At 37.2% G+C, this 20,333-nt stretch overlaps 1 protein-coding gene across 3 annotated transcripts in view; it reads right to left on the bottom strand.

Annotated features, from left to right (window-relative positions):
* RUNDC3B (RUN domain containing 3B) overlaps window positions 1–20,333 on the bottom strand; it is a 49,723-nt gene that overhangs the window by 3,479 nt on the left and 25,911 nt on the right. For all 3 annotated transcript variants that reach the window (XM_005480278.4, XM_074535668.1, XM_074535675.1), the window contains 2 exons: window positions 16,730–16,887; window positions 56–202 (listed from right to left, as the gene is read on the bottom strand). In XM_005480278.4, the coding sequence (XP_005480335.2) occupies window positions 56–202; window positions 16,730–16,887 (305 nt within the window). The remainder of the gene's footprint in view (window positions 1–55; window positions 203–16,729; window positions 16,888–20,333) is intronic.

Here is a 20,333-nt window from a genome sequence, read left to right as displayed (position 1 = left end):
AATTTTCAGTTTTCCTGTTCCTCTAAGGGGGAATAAAAATAAATATGAAACTTACTCATCCCATTGTTGATTGTGCTTTCTATAGAGTAGAGTGTCCAAGGCAACAGCATTGACATCCAGAGCTCCTGGGGAAGGCCACTGATTGGTGAGGTGAGTAGTTAATTCTTGTCTTGATCTCAAGTCATTATTCTTTAGCACAGTTCTGTGAATACATAAAAAGAAGAGTCTATTAAATGCAATTCCTTAAGATAAAGGAAAAACAGGACATAGATGATCACAGAATCACCATGGTTGGAAGAGATCTTCAAGACCATCCAGTCCAACCATCACCCAGCACTGCCCTGTAACCCCTAAACCACATCACCCAGTGCCAGACCCAGACGTCTCCTAAACACCTCCAGGAACGGTGACTCCACCACCTCCCTGAGCGACCTATTTCAGCCTGACCACCTGAACAGCGAAAAAAAATTTCTAATAATTAATGTGAATCTCCCCTCTTAAGTCTCATCTTAAAGCCATTTCTTTGGGTCCTGTCACTGCAGCCACAGCAGAAGAGACCGACCCCCACTCACTACAAATTCCTTTCCAGAGCCTGTAGAGAGCAATGAGGTCCCTGCTGAGCTTCCACCAGACCAAACACCTGCAGCTCCCTGAGATGTTCCTCACAGGATTTTGTTCTAGACCCTTCACAAACCTTGCTGCCCTTCTCTGGACACACAGCATTTCAATGTCCTTTTTGGAAGGAGGGGCCCAAAACTGAATTGCAGTACTTGAGGTGCAGCTTCACCAGTGCTGAATACAGAGCAATCAACACTATTCTTGATACAGACCAAGATGCCATTGGCCACCTGGGCACACTGTTAGCTCACGTTCAGCCACCTGCCAACAAGCACCCCAAGCTCCTTTCTGCCAAACAGCCCTCAAGCCTCTCCTCCCCCAGCCTGTAGCACTGCAGGGGCTTCTTGTCACCTAAGGGCAGGACCTGGAACTTCACCTTCCTGAACCTCATGCAGCTGTCTTCAGACCATTGATCAAGTCTGCCCATATCTCTCTGCAGAGCCTTCCTACCCTCCAGCAGATCAACATTCCCACCCCACTCAGTGTCATCTGCAAACTGACTGAGGGTGATCCAGATCACCAATAAAGATGTTAAATAGGACCGACCCCAAATCCAAGCCAAGGGGAGCACCACTAGTGACCATCCAGATGTTATATTTCAAGTGACCAACAGACTGCAATTTTCACAAAGCATCCTAAACTGTTCACTTTTCCTAAGGGAAGCAACTTAGAAACATATTGAGACATATTTTGGAACAACAACAAAAAAAAAGTTGATATTTTAATCCTTCTACAAAAGCAATAAAGAAAGGCGACTGCATTATTTCTGCCAGCATAATGGCTTTTGCAAGCCCACTATGGGAACGTGCTGTGCTTCCCTCAACACCAATTTTTTTTTGCAGTTTGAACACCCTTGCACCCCCCCTTCAATGCTTTTCCAGAATGAACTAAAAACCAGACATGTTAAGTCCACTGTATGATTTCATGCAAAATATAGCACTTAGTTACTTTGTTTTCTATCACCTTACAATTTCTAGTAACAATGTCTATAACTGATATTAAAAAGTGTAAACTGAAGACCTTAAATGCTCAAATTAGTTTTGCCTCATATTCCCAATGAAGCAAAATAGTTTTCTAAAATTCTAGAAATGAAGAAGCTAATTTGCCAGTATTGGAAATCACCTGTCAAATGTCATACTGAAATAAGGAAAGTACCTAGTTTTTCAGGCTCCAAGACAAGATCAGGCTTTTTCCAATAGCACAAGGCAACCTCTGATCTGCCCTTATACTGCTGTAGAATAATTAGAACTAAAAGCAAGAGCATTTTGTAATTTGATTTTGTAAGTCCTCCAATCCACAAAATACTAGACAATAGTAAAATGTTGCTCTACAAGGAGTTTGACTATCTCTGGCCTGAAGCAAAAAGCTAATTTACTCATCTCCATACCAAATGTACTCAGAAGTTCAAAGCCAAATGTCATGTTGCTATCCAAAATGCCAACTGCACAGCAAATGAAATAACTATTCATGGCACACATACATTTACTTGAATTTTCCAATAACATTGTCAACAGGTCTTTTTTGACAAAAAAGTTTTTATTCTGGTGATATTTGAACTGTTTAGACAGGAGCTTCTCTAAGGGCAAATAACAGTGCCCAAAGAGCCAAAATTTCCCACAAAACAAAGCAAGGCAGTAGTAAGCTCAGTAAGGAACTTTTAGGAGCTGAGTTTCACAGAGGAGACAGATTCTGAGTTTTATTGCACAAAAAGTGGATGAAGCATAACTGTGATTAAAACTAGTTTCAAGAATTTGAATTTCTCACAAGATGACTAATTCCCTCTGCATTCATACAACTAAAGAAATCAACTTTTCTACCCAGGGATCCACACCCTCACCCTCCTAAGAGGTTTTCAGGAATAACCACTTTGCTGACCCAAAGCTCTCAATAATTTCAAGTATCTTGCATGGTATTCACTTCCCCATGTAAAAATCCCAATCCCCTGGGAACATTGAGCATTACAGAGCTGCCACAGGTTTGTTGATTTGAGGAAACTGAAACACAGAGATAGCTAGTTTTTCTGAGGTTTGCCAGGTACACTGCATCACCTCCTTATTCAGAAGGACATCCTGAATGTTTTCACAGGAGTTTCAAAACAGGACACAGTTTATATGAGCAACTATGCCCACAGGGTCTAAATACAAATTCACACATGTAACATGTACGTGAAAATTTCCATTTGGACAACCCCTGTAAGTGATCACAGACACATTATCACATTCACAGAAATACAGACAAGTCCCTAATAATAGTGGAATTTTTGCATTTGACATAGGTTTCTATATTGAATATATCTAACATTTCTACATTCTATATTCCACAAATTTTTACGTCCTACTGTGTGAACAAAGAAATTCTGAAGCAAAGACTCACCAAAATTTCCCAGGAATTTTAACATAACATTTAAAGATAGTTTCAGTTAATCACTTCTTAAACCACTCTACCATGCTCAGGAAGAAAACCAGGCATAAAGTTGAATAAACTTAAGGAGAACTAAATATTCTCCTCTTAAATACTTGAGAACTAAATATTGTCCTCGTAAAGCTTTTATACTGAATCTTTAAAAATATGTAAAAATAGATTTGAAATTATAAAATCAGTCCAAGCACAGTATCAAATATATCTAAAATAGTAGCATAGACAATAAAAGACAAAATATTCACACCAGATGCTATTAATTACTATCTATTTTACCAGCTTTGTAGATTATTTAGCTCTTATCTCTTCTGCAGACATTTTTCATAAGTTTCCACTGCAGCAGAGAGCCATTATAGAGGCATTGCCTGCAGACAGCAATTCTCTTGATATGCAAAAACTGGCACTGCTTTTGTTTAACCAAACTTATTTGTAGAGTCTAAGTATAAAAGTGCACAGAAACATAGAACCATTTAGCCTGGAAAAGACCTTTAAGATCATTGAGTCCAACCATAAGCCCACCACTGCCAAGTCCCCCACTAAACCATGTCCCTAAGTGCCATAGTGGCACTTAGCGGACCCATCATACAGAATCCTTACACTCCTAATCACCATAAGAAAAGATGATCCTGCTACAAGTATTCAGAAACAGGAAAAGAGGTGGATATAAAAGCATTTGCTACCGAAAAAGTTAAAAAGCAAGAAAATATGATCAAGTTTTAATGAAAAAAGCAAATTTTTTTCAAAAGTCAATGTGAAAAGAAGCTGTGCAAGGCTATCTAGTGCTGTCCTGCTCTTGTTCAGACAAGAAAAACACTTTCTAGAGGTTAAGAGCTCTTCAAGGACAACAACTTATTTTATCCAAGGCATATTGAATTTCTGCAGTAGTGCTCTTGTTCCCCAGAATGCAAACACTGTAACCAGGCTGGCCAGTTCTGTGCAGAGGTGCTGCAGGGTTTCAGGCAGGACTTTTCCTTGCACCAGGATTGGAAGGAGTATGCAGTTCTATTCTTCAATAAAGTTCAATAAAATGTGGTTCTATTGGTTTTGTAGCTGTGAGTATTTAAGGATGATGCAAGATGAGGTTTGTAGACAGTATGTCAAGCCATTTAATATAGGAGTAAAAGCAAGGACACTCCAAAATGAAAAGAGGGTAAGTGAGAGAGATAACAGGATTTATTAAAGGAGGAAGCTAAAAAACAAGGAAATACAATTAAACCCGAGTAAAAACAAGCATATACACCAAGCTGTTAACTCCTTTTCTTCAGTCTGGAAAAGAAGATAAAAACAGTGGCTACAAGCAGTAATTTCAGGGAGGCAGTTGGTACATGGAGAATACAGTGGATAAGAGATTGTGTGGCTGTGTTTCGGATGAAAGACAGGCAGTGTGTGAGATATGGCTGAACAGGGCATCCTGGACTGACACAGTGTGACTGCAGAGTGCAGAGGTTTTGTGCAGTGCAGGAGGATTATGTAAGAACTTATTATGAGAGCAGGGGGGTGAAATCCATTTATGGTACGTTCTCTAATCTAGCCATGAAAAAATTTTTGATTGCCTGAGAGCCTGTGAGCTTCCCCTCTCTCATCCAACTAAGTGGTATCCTCTGTGATTACAATTATTTCCATCTCTTTACAATCATGTTGGCAAAAAAGTAGCAGTAGCTGTTCCATAATCTGCAGAAAGTGAACAGATGTACCCTTAGCAATCCTTACTCCAAACAACACTTGTGTAAGATAACTTCATATAGGGTTTCAAGTTCTGCAAACATTATAAATAAAGATATAGTGAAGATATAGGTAGAGAAAGAACATTCAACAACAATCAAAACATCAGTCTATTACCAACATTAATCTCAAACAGAATCCAAAAAGCAGCACTGTATCAGCTACTAGGAAGAAAATTAACTCTATCCCAGGTGAAAGCAGGGCATTTCTTTTAAAATGACCAAATACCCTTTGCATACTTCACAACATAGATTTTTCAATAATGTATATGAATATATATATATATATATATATATATGGGAAGTATAATATACAAAGTCTCGCCATGTTGTCCCAGGATAACATTTAGGCCACTTGAATTGTGGTGGGATTTTTTTATATCTGAAAAAAAGAAAAAACTCCACACAAATTGAAAATACTATTGCAAGTAATAATTTCCTTGGCAAAACAACCAGAAAAAGAGATGAGACATCTTAGTACTAAAGCACATTATTAAAAAGTAACCAATATTTGCCTTACATTTGTATTTTTTTTCTCGATACCAAGAACTACTATTAAAATTAGGCTCCTGTTCAAAAACAAAAAAAAACCCGTTCAGTAAAAACATCCTGCTAAAGAATTCCTGCCTATTACATAAGAGAAGAATTCCTGCCTATTATTGATGAGACTAATCAATACTAATATACTCCCAGGGTGGAAGTAAGTGTCTGCAGATACATATGCTCCCTCCAGGCCTGTAAATTTACTTACATTTATTCAAGAGTAACAGAAACAGCCAAAGCATTAATCAGGTTTACACAGCTATTCCCAGAAATATCTCTGCATGCTCTTGACTTTCAGTTCTTTAATTGTGTATTTAAGAAGTTAGGAAATGTAAGATTGGTGAAGTCTTCCAATAAACATCCTTCTCCTCTACTGTTCACTTGTCCTGTGTTTGTCAGGTACTCTCCAAAATATTTACTTGCAGATTTCCTCAGTTTTTATTATTTCGAGATGTTTATTTAATGATTTAACATTTTGAGAGTTTTAAGCACATGCAGGATATATTTTTGTACAGCACACACAAAAAATAAAATGCAACTGACAAATTACTGCCCATTTCCATCCGTGCTGCCTTTAAGTTCTGGCACAATCATGTTAGGGGCCACTGTGTAAATGAAGCATCAAAAATAGCTTTTTTTTTTTTTAACTAGGCTTTTTTTTTGTTGTTCTGTTTGTTTGTGTTTATGTTTTTAAAATTAATTCTTAAGATAAACCCAGAAATACTTCTGTTTGCACTAGCATTGCTTTTGGTAGCTCAGCTGCCTCTCAAGAGATTAAGAAATGACTGCTTTGAATTAACACATCTAAGACTTCTGGATCTTGAAAGTGTGAGCTGACTTAATAGTGAGACAGAGGGACATAAGACAACCTGTATGTTGGGTTCCTGCACGCACAACAGAAATTATATAAGTGATTATAGCTGGTCACTTACTACTATACTCTAACTATATTACCTATGGGAACTTAAAAATAAATAAGTAAATAAAATTCAATCCAAGCTTAGCCCAAGCTAATATAGAAAAGCCTTTCCATAACCACATAGTATTTCTGGTGTCATTTCAGCTATACCAGATTTCCAATTTCCCTTGCATCAAATACAGCCTCATTGGAAGCCTTTTCCTCAAGTTCCATTTACATAAGTTTTTTTTTTTGTTCAACAAAACAAAAGTCAGTTCTGTTTCCAATTATACCTATGAAAAACCAGTAATTTCTTACCTGCAAGTTTAATTTCTCCAAATCCAGAAAATGCCAGTCCAGTTGGCAATTTGCCCTCCTACCAGCAGATGAAGACAGGAAATAAACCAAACAGACTAATTCCCTAAGAAAGGGAATTACATCAGATGGGTGTTCCAGTTCAAGAACTACCTGAGTAGTGAAAAGTAAAAGTGAAAATAAAAGCTTAAAAAAAATAAAAACATTTGCATAAGAACAAGCTTTAAAAACCTTTATTTAGGACAGGGAATATGGAATGCAAACTCAAATTGATAGCATACATGAATATAACTAAAATCTGTAAAAGCAACTCCAAAATAAAAAGGGAACTCCCAAGCTGTCAGTACTCTAGCAGAGCAGTGAGCTGTCTGGACTGGTATGTCATTGGACTTTGAGAAATTAGATCAGCAGGTATGAAAACAAGTTACTTACCAGTAGATTTTGATGCTGCAATACAGCATCTCTCTCAGATTTGTGCCCTGTACACTGACACACCATTCCCCAAACCAGATGCCAGACCAGTTAGATGCCAGCAGACTTCCTAAAGGCAGTTGCTGCAGTGAAAAAAAGCAGGAATGTCCTACTGCAACATATTTTCTTATTCTGACTGACCAACAGCTCTTCATGTGTCACAGCCATGGCACTATTTGGGCCACAGAACAGATGCCCTTGAAGCTTCTTCAGCATTTTTTTAATCGTCTTTTATTGTTTTTTAGAGAGATCTTGAACTATATATCCTAACAAAATTAGTTATCAATTTTATACAGGCTTTGATTTTCTTGACCTTTGGATAACTTGAAGGAGTTTATACTGTCAGAAATACCAGCAGCTGGAACTCCTGAGTTCTAGGCTAACTGTAGTGGAGGCTTTGCTTCTGAACATCCAGAATGGACCAAAACATACCATAATATGTTAACTTTGCACATGCTGACTAAAAGGGCGCTGCAGCATGTGACTGACACTCTTCATGTCCATGGACAAATAACCAGGCCTGACTCTCTGCAGGAGGACAGCAGGCACCACACAAGCAGATTTCCCAGGCAGTAGGTCTTGACAGAAAACAAGAATGATGAACTTGATCAGCAACCAAACTACTGAAAAAGTAAAGAGCAGAATTCAGTTCTTCAACCATCATCTCATCTCTGCTGGGAAATGAAGGACTCTTAGCAAACAAGCTTTTTTTGACAGATTGTCTAATTTGCCGTCTGTAAATATCATCTCAAGCTCAGTTTGTCATTTAAGGATTCTTTTCCTCTCATGTCAGTGATGTAAATACAACATATCTGTTTATAGCTGAAATTCTTTAAAAAAAACATTTCTACAAGGGTGTGGGAAAAAAAATAAATCAAGAACTTTCTTCTTAACAGATCAGGAAAATGGTATTCTCAAAGAGTTTTTTATCATTTTAACTTGATTCCTTTGAATTAAGTAAAAACAGGAGAAACAACTGCAAAATGGTTAAGTAACTTCAGGTTCACTGAATGACCACTTTTTCTTTAAAATTCTACTATCATATTAAGACAGCAACAGTTTCATGAGAGATACCAAACAGAGTAATTGGAAGATTAATCTTCTTCATACGTAGGCAAGTATTTGCCAAAAATAGCATATATAATCTCTTTCAAAACACAAAGGTTTTAATTACAAACAAAAAAATTAAATTATTAGTAGCGAGCCTTGAGTAATACAAGTCCTTCTTGGCAGTTGAATGTGAATTAATAAAGCTGCCAAACTATGCAAACAGTAAGGCAGAGCTTCCAAATCCTAGAATTTGCAGAATAAAAAAAGAGGAGGGCAAAAGTCTGATTCAGAGGCAAAGAAATGGAAAAAAAAACCCAAGCAAAAATCCACAATCAGATATTAACACCAGAAACAGAATCTTTGCCAACATAATTTGAGTTATAATTCGGATAAGAACAAAATGAAAAATTACAGTGTTAAGTGGTTGCATAAGAACACCTCAATGGCCAACAGTAACAGCCCCTGTCTGTATCTCAAGCACTTGCAGCTAAGCAGCTAAGCACTTGCACAAGCAGCTAAGACAAGCTTCTTGCTCAGGAATCAGGGAGCACACTGATTGTATTTTCTTGGTTGTAACTTCAGGCATTTCCCTGCATCTATTTAAAGCCTTTCTGGAACTCATTTAGACCGTGATTTATTTTAACAAAATATTGAAGAAACACAAGACACAAAGTTAAAACTCGAAAAACAAGTTGTAACCTAAATTTACAAATACCATTCCTAATTTTAAAAACCTCCAACATTTTTGCAATCATGTGTATGCACATTGATCTGTAACTCATCTTTCTTTTGAACAAACCATTTGTATTTTAGAGAAACTTACAGTTTTGTTTTGAAAGTATAAAAGGAATTTGCACTCTTTTCCTACTGGATGAAACTTAATTCCTGGTCTGATTTATTTAAACCAATAAATCTAATAAGATAAATCTGAAGCTAGGATAATTTAAACATCAATTTCTTTTGTCTGACAAATTACAGAGATACTCCTTCAGTATATCAATGACAAAATAATGTCTGCAAATACAGAACTAGCATTAAAAATATTTGAAAATATTAAATTCTGCTCAACTTTTCTCATTTATGTACAAGCAATATGAAATATTTGCTTTTCCCATCAGTATTTTTTGGAATACAGGAGCAAGTGTACAGCAGATGAATATGAAGGTTAAGAAATTAAGCACAAAACCCTGTGACTCTCAGAAGCAAATGGTAATGCGAAGTTCTTTACCTAAACAGATAAATCACAAAGAAATCAAATTCAGGCTATGTAACTGCAATCCAGCAGTTAATGATTATGCACCATGATTAACTTACCATAATTTTTATCTGTTTCTTTCTAATCCCTCCATTTGCAGCATCAAGTCACTCAAACTCTTTTATGACAACAAAGCCTCAAGTTCACCTGAGGTTCCACACACGAGACAATTCTCTTGTGAAATCAGAAGAGGAAGACACAGATGTGTGCTGTATTGCCATGCCAAAGCAAGTACTCTTCTTCTGCCACAGTTCAGGTATATTGACAGAGGAAGGAACTCATAATCCACACAATCTGCTTTCCTACCATGAATGCACATCATTTGCAATGCACTGAGGCCTTCAGAGACTCAATACTTGTCATTATTATTATTCTGAAAGGCCTTACTTTTCCCTGTTCCCACTCTTTTAATTCTACATTGGACAAACGTTCTGGATTTCGGAATGCATGAGGCGCTAATGTCCAAGTAACTTATTTAAAGCTTTCTTGCTTGGTACTTCTATGTAATACCATTATCCATAGAAGTGAAACTATGGAAGAAGAGAGGAAAGATGCCAGTATAAAAACAGACTTTAGTATTACACATTAGACTCCCAGAAGGGGACACACTGCCATGCTGATGTCATTAAGTATGCAAAATGGAGAAAGAAAAGTCCCTGTGGGTCTCTAACCCACCAAGGGGAGTGCAGGACAAAAGGGAGCAGAAGGCAGACTCCTTACAAAAGTATTTTTCATTCGGGAGTCAGAAAACATTTTCCTGTAAATATTCCAACACATCCTTGAAGACAGCAATAGCTTCAAAAGCTTTAAACTTTTTTTAGAATGTTATGGTTTATTTTAAAACAAACATTTTAACACCCCCTTTTAATAGTTCGGAATAAGATACTAAAATATGAGGGGTTAAAAATAAATGCCTCTCTATCTACTGCATCCTGCAGAGTAAGCCTTTTCCTTCAGGCTGCTATCAGCCCAGAAACTTTTGGTTTCCATTTGCACAATAAACCCATGTGGATTCTAAGAACAGAATAATCATGTTAGAGGCTTGACTGCAAATTGTTTAATTGTGCACAGTTCTGTACCTTGACCTGTATGTTTCTCTCTGAATTGCAGGAATCTCTCTATGTCCTACGCCCAGCTGAACTTTTCCTAGTTATATTTGCAAAAAAGGAAACACCCATGACTTCTTGGGTTTCCACCTCACTAAAAACAGAACTTCCCTTCTTGCTGTCAGGTCACACCCTTGTAAAACAGAATGGGATTACGATATTGCAGCAAACTTGAAACAAAAAAATTACACCAAAAAAATTCAAAACACTGCCTGAAAAAAGTTTTATCAGAATATGTAATATTTTTTCTGTGATGTTAAAAAAAAAAAAAAAACAAAGCCAAAACTCACATGCAGACAAGTTGAAAATCAACCAAACAGGATTTCAAAGTGCTGCTCAAACTTGAGGGAGAAGCAGAGGACAGACAGGAAGCATTACAAATAAAAGCATGACTAATGTGAATTAGGGTTTGATAGCAGGATCCATTAAAGCTTTAAAAGGAAAGGATTAGCATTCTCAGTTTTCACATTCTAGGAAAGAAACTTACCAAGATCAAAGATTAAAATTTAATCTTCAACTTCCTTTCAGTGAGGAAGTAAAGCAGCTGCAACAAATTGGATTTACTGTACTTAAGCAGTTGAAGAATTCAGTTTCTTTGAAAAAAGTCTTAAAAGAGGGACTATCTGAAATGAAAGCAAGAGAGCTAAAAAATAATTGATCCAGCTTCCCTTCTCCAGATGATTTAGGTTTTGAGCTAGGATTACAAAGCCAGGCAACCCACATTAAAGTTTTACTCACAAGGAGACACAACACACCATTTCAAAGCCTTTGCTCAGACCCTCCTGCTTTCATTTCATTGGAGAAGCTTTTCTCTGCTTTGTCCCTGACAGCCCAGCTACAGCCTGCATCCTCTACAGCCCTGAGTGCCCAGCTACAGCCTGCATCCTCTATTCCCTCATCCCTGACAGCCCAGCTACAGCCTGCATCCTCCACAGCCCTGACAGCCCAGCTACAGCCTGCATCCTCTACAGCCCAGCTACAGCCTGCATCCTCCACAGCCACAGCCCTGACAGCCCAGCTACAGCCTGCATCCTCCACAGCCCTGACAGCCCAGCTACAGCCTCCATCCTCCACAGCCCTGACAGCCCAGCTACAGCCTGCATCCTCTACAGCCTCATCCCTGATAGCCCAGCTACAGCCTGCATTCTCTATTCCCTCATCCCTGACAGCCCAGCTACAGCCTGCATCCTCCACAGCCCTGACAGCCCAGCTACAGCCTGCATCCTCTACAGCCCTGTGCCTTCCCCTCTGACTCTCTGAGCCCTGCCCGCTCGCAGCAGCACACTGCAGACTCCAGAGTGTTTACAAACAGCATCTTGACAAAGTGAAGACAAGCAGAGATACCATTTTCATAAGTAAGTTTTTAACCAAATGGGGCATGACCATTCACTGAAAAGAAATCATCTTTGCTAACAGAGAATACAGTGTATCCTCCTTCATGTAGTCCATAATAGACCTGGTAGGTCATGGTGTGTTTGAAACAGAGAAGTCAATTTTGCCTGGAGTTAGTCACATCCGAATTCACTCTCTTAACAAATGCAGCTGTATTATTCAGATAGAAAATGTAGTATTGCTGGATATTAAAATATTAATTATTATTAATATAATCAAATATTACATTCTATTAAGACATTAAGAATGGAGGAATAGCATAGTTTGGACCTTGAAAAGGCTAATTCTGAAGGAACAGCCAGACAAGTTAAACCTATCTTTATGATATGACACCACATTAAAAAAATTCTTAATTCCACAGTCAAGCTTAATACAGTATAAGATGTGAGTGTCCCTTCAATTTAATTTAATGCTTATCTATGCCTTAACCAGTAACAGAATTCCAAACATGGAAGACTGACTTTTTTCCCCCCTAACTTTTCTTCCCTCCACAGAACACCATAACAAGATGGGGATCTACAAAAAAACAGTAGAGGGAGATAAAAAGAGTGGTATAAAATATAGCATAGTCGTATGTACATAAAACATATGTTATTTTGAATGTACAAAATAAATTTCCCATAAATGTGATAAACTGATTAAAAAGTTACACCAGTGGGGACAAAGGGGTTGTAACTTGTTGCACCAGGCACACCAACCTGAAAACTTAAAAAAATTCTTTCGGAGGAAACCTGTGGTGGTAAATATTACACAAATCACTGTTCTCATTTCAGCAAAAATCAAAACAGAAGAAAAAACTTCTAAAGCATTTTGAGAGTTTTTCTGCTTTGCATACAATGCTTTCCTTTTTCCTTTCACTTTGTTTAAAAAGATGTTGCATGCTGACATGATCAACTTTTATAACATCAGTGAGATCAATTTTTATAACATCAGTGAGTCAATATGCAGGAAATGAGCCAATCGGGAAATTGATGAATCTGTCTTGTAATCATACATCAATATTTAACATATATAAATATCAACTTCAGATGCAGAATCTGAACTTGAAAGTAACAAAAGCAGATTTTGTCGTAACACAGGTTGTGTGTTAGACAAAAGAAATACTAAACATCACCCTAAGGGGGGAAAAAAGTCTGTTTAAGCTGAGCTAAAGGGTTTTAATGCAAGGATATTGTGGGCCAATGGTTCCAGGTTTTGTCCAGTCATATTTTTGACTGAGCTAACTAGTCCTTCAAGGCAGTGCTCTCAAAGTGGGATGCAGAAGATAATCCTTTGGGGTACTGGAAAAAACCCTTCTTGAACTGCTAACAAATTTTTAAAAATGTAACATGTAACATTTACATAACAAGGTAAATTGTTTATTTAATCTTTATCTTATACTCTTCAATTTCTATTTTTGTATGTTTAAGAATGCAAATAACATATTAGCACAACAGTATATTTATATAATTTATAAATAATTATACCTATAATGTGGTGGTTCTTAGAATTTTTTTTACTGATGGGGTGTGCGATCAAATGTCCCGGTGCTTCAAGAGACATTCAACACTTCTTTCCAGAAACACAGAGGAGGCAGGAATGTCTGCCTCTGCACATTTCAAATACTCCAGGATTCAGTTCCTTGATGCTTTGGGATCCCTATCCCATCAAATGATAATTCTGTAATTTGAATGTTACAGAATTTGAACTATTTTCTTCATCTAGGCATGCCATGGATCACAGGCTTCTCCTGGCTGTCCTCCTGTGAGTTGTCATTTTCAAGAACTTCACAGCTGTTTATTTTGTGTACTTTAGGGCCTTTAGAACTGCCTCACCCTCACTGTAAAAATGCACTATTCTTAGAGAAGAGTAGAGCCAAAAGCACTGTTCTGTAGTGTTCGAGTCCTAGGGAAAAAAACACATGACAGTGATGACATCTGAAGAAAAAAATGAAGGCCCTGAATGGCTCATCATTATTACAATTCACACAACTGAAATGACTCCTGAACACTGATGGACTGAGGGCATCAACCACCTCTCCAGGAGCCTATTGCAGTGTTTGACCTCCCTCTGGGCAAAGGGATGTTTGCCAATGTCCAGCCTGAACCTTCTTCCTGATCAGCTGTGTATTAGCTTAAGTGTGCTGAACTGATAATCAGGTTGTCTATTGCAGATTCACTTTTCCACCTAGATTTGCCATCAGACACCTGCCAACAAAGAAAGAGGTCCCATTCCCAGACGGGTGGGCATATTGCTAAGGAATGCAATTAAGCTGAGAGACACAAAAAAAAAAAAATTACTCTTGTGAATAACTAAACAATAAATTTTCAGCTTCACCATTTTCCAGATAGTGGCATTCATGAGATCTGTAAAATGGATGAGATCTTTTAACTAAATCGGAAACTATCTTGTTCATTGTAGTTTGAATATTCAAGTGTGTGAGACAAAGTTAAGAATACTGAAAATTGCAGAACATGAAGCATAGCAGCTGTAAAAGAAAAATTCCATCCAAATTTTTCTGATGTCCTATCCCCATATTTATTTCATGCTTTGCAGCAAGCCCCCTTAGTGAACACGCATACACGCAGAGAAAAGCTTCTCTGTAGTAAATCTAATGTTTATCTAATGTTTAACCTGAAGGCCTTGTTGATCTGTTGATCCTGGGTTAACTGGTTTCCAAGTCAGCAACAACAACAGCCTATACTGTCAATAAAGTCAGACCTCTATTCCTCACCTTCTTTTTTTTTTTTTTTTGGTGGGGAAAGGCAGAAATAGATATAGACTCAGATTCTGTCAAGTCCACTGACAAGATAAATAAAACATTTAGCTTTTCATGCCTGCAGCCAGTAGAATAGAAGAGCATCATCAAAAAGGAAGTATAGAATGTTTATTTATAATAGTTTCAATTACACAGCAAACGATCCTAAACCAATCTCAAAGTGTTTTACAAACAGCAATGCAGTATGCCTTGGGCAGAATTATAGTCCCAGATTTGCTCTTATCTGCTGATGAAGAATTCAGATTACAACTTACATTCACTGCTTCAAAATGTCAGTGATGGTAGGGGAACAAAACACTAAGTTTTGGTATTACTTTAACATCATTCTAAAATGGCTGGACCATAAAAAGCAATTGGCCAAAACTCATGCCTCATTACAGACATATGAATGATAAAACACATTCTGTTGCCAGAGTACCTTTGTTTGGAATAAAAGACCCAACATAAACACCAAATATTGTTAAAATAAGCTAATTATGACTGATGTTGACCATTATAAACCTGCTAGGAATATTTCTTCCCCTCCCTCACCTGTCAGGCACACTACACTCACAGCAATAAAAATGTAAAATTATACCCCAAATATCTAGAGTAGTTCAGACTCCTGACTGCAGTGTCTCACAAACAGATATACAAGAGCACTGACAAGATACAACAGAGGTTATTCCACAATTTGAGCCTTTACACAATAAAGCCATCAAACAAAATCAAACCTGAAAGGCTGAGACCTTCAGAACAGTCTGACTGCACACATCTCAGCTAAAATTTAACAGCAGGTAAGAGCATTCAAAATTTCCAGCATCAGAGTAGGTTTAAATAAGTTTACACCTTCCCTCACATCCCCCAAATAACCAGGGATGCCAAAGCAGTATAACATGAATCATTAGGCATATCAGCAAGTTCAGAGAAGAGTTCAAGAACAGGTATGTCTCAAAACCTTACAGTCAATCAGAAGGAAAAAAAAAAGAAGTTGAAAAAACATCTTTTTTTCTTAATCAACTCTGCAATTGGCCTAAATAAAATGCCAATTCTGTATTCCTGAACATTTTCATAAAATCCATTTCAAGCACTGGCAATAAAATGATCCATTATGAGAGAGAGAGCAGCAGAAAAAAACCCCAAAGCTTTGCTTACAAGCTTGAAATATCTTACTTTGCAGTAAAGACCCTTTTGGATGGTGTCTTCATATATTCTCTTTACTGTGGATTGTTTCAGAAGGCTGCCATGTTACTCCAGGGCTCAGACACTAACAAATTAATCCAGATTTAAGGCAAAACAATTTGTTTTATATTTGTTATGAAGAGAACATTCAACTGCTGCAGTTGAATGGCAGTTTCATGGCAACCTATCACTGAGTTTTCCATCTGCCTGCGTCTTTAAACACAGAATTACAGAACTGCTTGGGTTGGGAGGGACCTTACAGATCATCCTGCTCCAACCCCTGCCATGGGCAGGGGCATCTTCCCCTACACCAGGCTGCTCAGAGACCCATCCAATGGGGCAATGTCTGCAAAAGGAGAGTTCCTCCCCACCCAACAGACAGGGCTGAGAGGATAAACTGTGTAATGATCGTAAGATACTCCAACATTTATCATACTAGAAATCACATATGCTATAAAAATTAAAAATAAGCCTTCTTCTGTTTTAGCATTTTGCCTTACTTTGAAGAAAAGGTGATAGCAAACTATTTTGCCAGTTTGAATAGTTTTAGGACTATCAGACTAAATTCTACAGTGTCTGAGCCATCACAAATAAATTAAAATCTAGCCAAAGAAAATAAATATTTTTTACCCCTCTTGCCTAACTTTTAAAAAATGGTCTTCACAAGGTAGCTGGTTTCAATACTTTTAGGGGTAGCCTTAAAACCAGAAGTAATGAAATATAAAGAACATTTTATAAAAATGTGTATAAAATTTAAGCAAGTTACTGTAAGCTATTTCAGATTTTAAAAATTTAAATATTTAATCTCAGAATTATTCTGTTTTATACTACTACGGTTTCCAGGGAACCATTCCCAAATCTAAGACTTGTCAGATTAAAAAAAAAAAAGCTAAACTACATCAATTTCTTTAAGAAGTTGACTCATTTCCACAGGATTAGAAACTCCACATATTGTATAGTTATATAACTTAAATAATTTAAGTAATGCTGCTGTAGCAATGCTTCTCCATTATGCTAACTTACAACTGGTCTTGCAGTTCCACAATGATATATTCCAGCTGCTCCTTCTCCATTTTATGGGCTAGATCCATATCTTCAATTCTTTGTAACAGCAGTTTATTCTGTGAGACAGATTCAGACAGCTGGTTTTCTCTGAGTCGTACCAATTCTTCAAGATAACCCTGAAAATGTAAATTATTAGAAAACTTTGAAGAACACACTATCAAAACCTCTTTCGATTATGCATGTTCATATTTGTTGGTTTATGATATATACAATTTTATTTTGGGTTTGTTGTAGGTTTTTTAATTATTTATTTTTAAACAGACTAGTAAATTGACTTTAGTTTTGTTTGAGATTTCCTAGTAGGCAACAGGAAAATCATATATTTATTTATACTCTTGCAGAGGAGAATAATGGATGAAAAAATAAGACAGGAAAGCCACCAGCATGAAACACTAATTCATCTTTCAAAAACAACTGTCACGAGTACAAGAAAACAAATCAGAATTCTACAACTGAACAGGTGCAGGATGTTAGATAATACACAAGGGTAAGAGTAGACTATGTCTACATGGATCTTTATAGTTAATGAAAGGGATCCAGAATTACTATTAATAAAATATCCAATGTTAATTTAAAGTTTCTTTGAAATTTTGAATCACACATTAAAATGACAAAGAAGGTTCCAGCATGTCAGGTGTTAGTAACTTCTTAGAAATTCTCAATTAAAATCAGATATCATAAGTCTACACTAAAATTGTGCACATTCCTTGAAACCTGTGGAAAAATGTGCAACTGTTTATAATGTGCCCATGTTTTAAAAAAGGTATTAAAAACAAGGTAGTTTTCAGAGGCACAGAATGGATGTGTCTGTTCTCACCTCCTGAGTTAAGAACACAGATTCACGTTAGCTGGCAACAAAGTGCTACTAGTGTAATTCATCACCACAAAGACTGTTAAGGGTTTGAAGCATCTCAGGAATGAGAACACAGGGAGCTGGGATTGCTCAGTTCAGGGCCGAAGAGAAGAGGGAAAAGAATCATATCAATATGCATCAGTGTTTAATGGGAGAGTGTATGCATAATGGAATCAGACTCTATGATAGCCAGTGGAAAGAGGCAATGGGCACAATCTGAAATACATGCATATAGGAAACTATTTAAAGAAAACTTTTCTTTCCTCGTTCCTTTTTTCTCCATTAAACAAGCCTGTCCAAACAGGCTAGAGAATGTGTATCCCCAGGATACTCACAGCCTGACTGAAAAAGGCCTTGAGAAACCTGCTCTAGTCTACTTTTTTTCTGAGCAGGGGAGATGGACAAGACAATCTCCAGAGATGCCACATGATTACAACTATTCTGTAATCCGATTGTTAAGTATAGTTCTATCCATTTGGTGTATTTATATTTGACAGGGACTTTTTAGTCTCAGTACAAGTTCCAAGGAATCTTGAGAGCTTTTCAGTATTCCTAGTTCTGCCTCATCAAATATTACTGTTATCTTGACTCCTACAGTATATATTCCTTGGAGTTCTAAGTTAGCACTTTGAAAGTATTAAATGCTGCATTACAACATAACAAATGCCCTGTCTCTCAAAAACATACCCCCCCCCAAAAAAAAAAACCCAAAAAAACCCCAAAAAAACCATTTTACAGAAACATTTTAGAACAGAAGCACCAGTACCAGAAACATAATCCTATGTACACTAAATACGTCTATCTATAATGACATGGAGATGCACATCCCATCAGTACAAGCATATAAACTTGCAGAATAAACAGGACACAAATAATTTTGGAGTTTACTATTCAAAAGTGAACAGCTTAAACCATTCCAGAATAAATAACAAACGTGTAAAGTATGACTCATTGATGTGGACAGGAGACAACTTGGAAAAGACAAAGTTGTCATATTTCCAGAGTGGCCTGGGCAGGGCAGAAAGGAAGAGACAGTTCCTAACCTTTTAAAAAGCTCCATGAAATCAAGCTCTTAGGAACCAGATTTCAAAAGACAGAATAGGAGGTAGTTTTTCACACAACAGATGGTAGATTCACAGAATGCTTTGCCAAAAAAAATGTTTGGATGGTGAAATTTTACATGGAATCGAGGGGATATTTGACAAGTATTTGGCAGAGACATTTATCTGAGGTTACTACACAGACAAACCTCTTAGCTTCAGGCAGCCCCTCAGCTGACATACATTGGTTAAGAGTGCATTAGAAGAAAAATGGGGCATAATCATGTACTTTGTGTTTATTCTTTCCTCCACATCTGCTTTGGTCAAGTACACAAGATGGGACAGTAGCATGATCAAGGAGTCTTGGTCTAAACCTGCAGAGCGTAGCAATAAAGCAATGCTAGGATTTAGCTTGCTGAAGTAACACCTGACCTTATCCCTACCACAGGCACAAAAGGAATTTATCACTGTTTGGGCAAAATGAATGACAATAGACCAAAAAAAGGATCAATCATGCCTACTGTATCAGCTACTAAACACATTATTTTCAACTTGGTCTTCTTGTCACAAACACCCAATTTTCCAAGACACAGAATGTCAGAAAGCCCTTTTGTTCAAATAAAAAGTCTCTGATGAACGGCTACCTACTGCACTGAGTGCAACTCAGTGGTTGGTGCAACTCATTGGCATGAAAAAAGGGAAGGGAGAGAAACACTTGGGAAAGGAGCTCTGTTACACAGTCCATCTTAATGGTCATTTGTTCAAGCTGTAATAGAACAGATGCAGTACAATTGATGTGAATCATATAAAAACTAGGTAGGCCCATCCCCAAATGAAAATTAGAGAACAGAAAATTTTCTGACTGTAGGAAAAGTAAGTTATTTTGCTGCTGCAATTTTAAGTAGGCATTCCAAAGGAGGACAACTAGGTAAGTGTCAACAGCTGTCAGAGTAGCTACCATTTTGAAAATTGTTTAAATGCACAAAAATTTCCAAAGATTTATCCTACAACTGAATTAAATTCACCTCTATATTAGTTACCTACAGAAGATAGCAATTCATTAAGAGAATGTTACCAGAAATAACATTCCATGGAACGGGAATGGTTCTAGATCTTGGACACATGAATAAACCAAAACCACCATTGACAATCTTTGTGCTTATGCAGACAAAGGTTCCTAGAGATTCTGACTGTGGATGTGAGTTACATGTTTCTACACATGAATGTCACAACTTTGATGGACTATCTTTGGAGATTAACAACCTGGATATATCAAGAAAAATAAACATTCACCTATTTTGTTCTCATTAATGCTTCTCCAGACTGACAAGACTCTCCTCATGTTGCGGAAAGTGTACACTCAAACTGATCCTATGTTTTGTCTGGCAAGGATGGGAATTCCTTCTAGAGGTTCAAGAGAAAGGTTTTCATTTATGTATTTTAAGAGATTCCTTTTGAACAGCATGCTTTGCTTTTATATAAGCAGGGAAAATGCCCTCTGTTACCAGAGAAGACCCCAGTAACACAAGTTCTTTCCATATGGAAAGTGACACCATACCAGCTGAGAAGATTGGACCAGAAACCTGGATGCAACAGGGTTATATTTCAAAAACAAAGTCTAAGAGACCCAAAACACAAAAGCAATAATTGCATGCATAATTTTAAAAAT

Source organism: Zonotrichia albicollis, chromosome 1 (assembly GCF_047830755.1).
Source record: "Zonotrichia albicollis isolate bZonAlb1 chromosome 1, bZonAlb1.hap1, whole genome shotgun sequence".
Taxonomy (NCBI): Eukaryota; Metazoa; Chordata; class Aves; order Passeriformes; family Passerellidae; genus Zonotrichia; species Zonotrichia albicollis.
The sequence above is the reverse complement of the archived record's forward strand: the minus strand, read 5'-3'. Positions and strand labels throughout refer to the sequence as shown.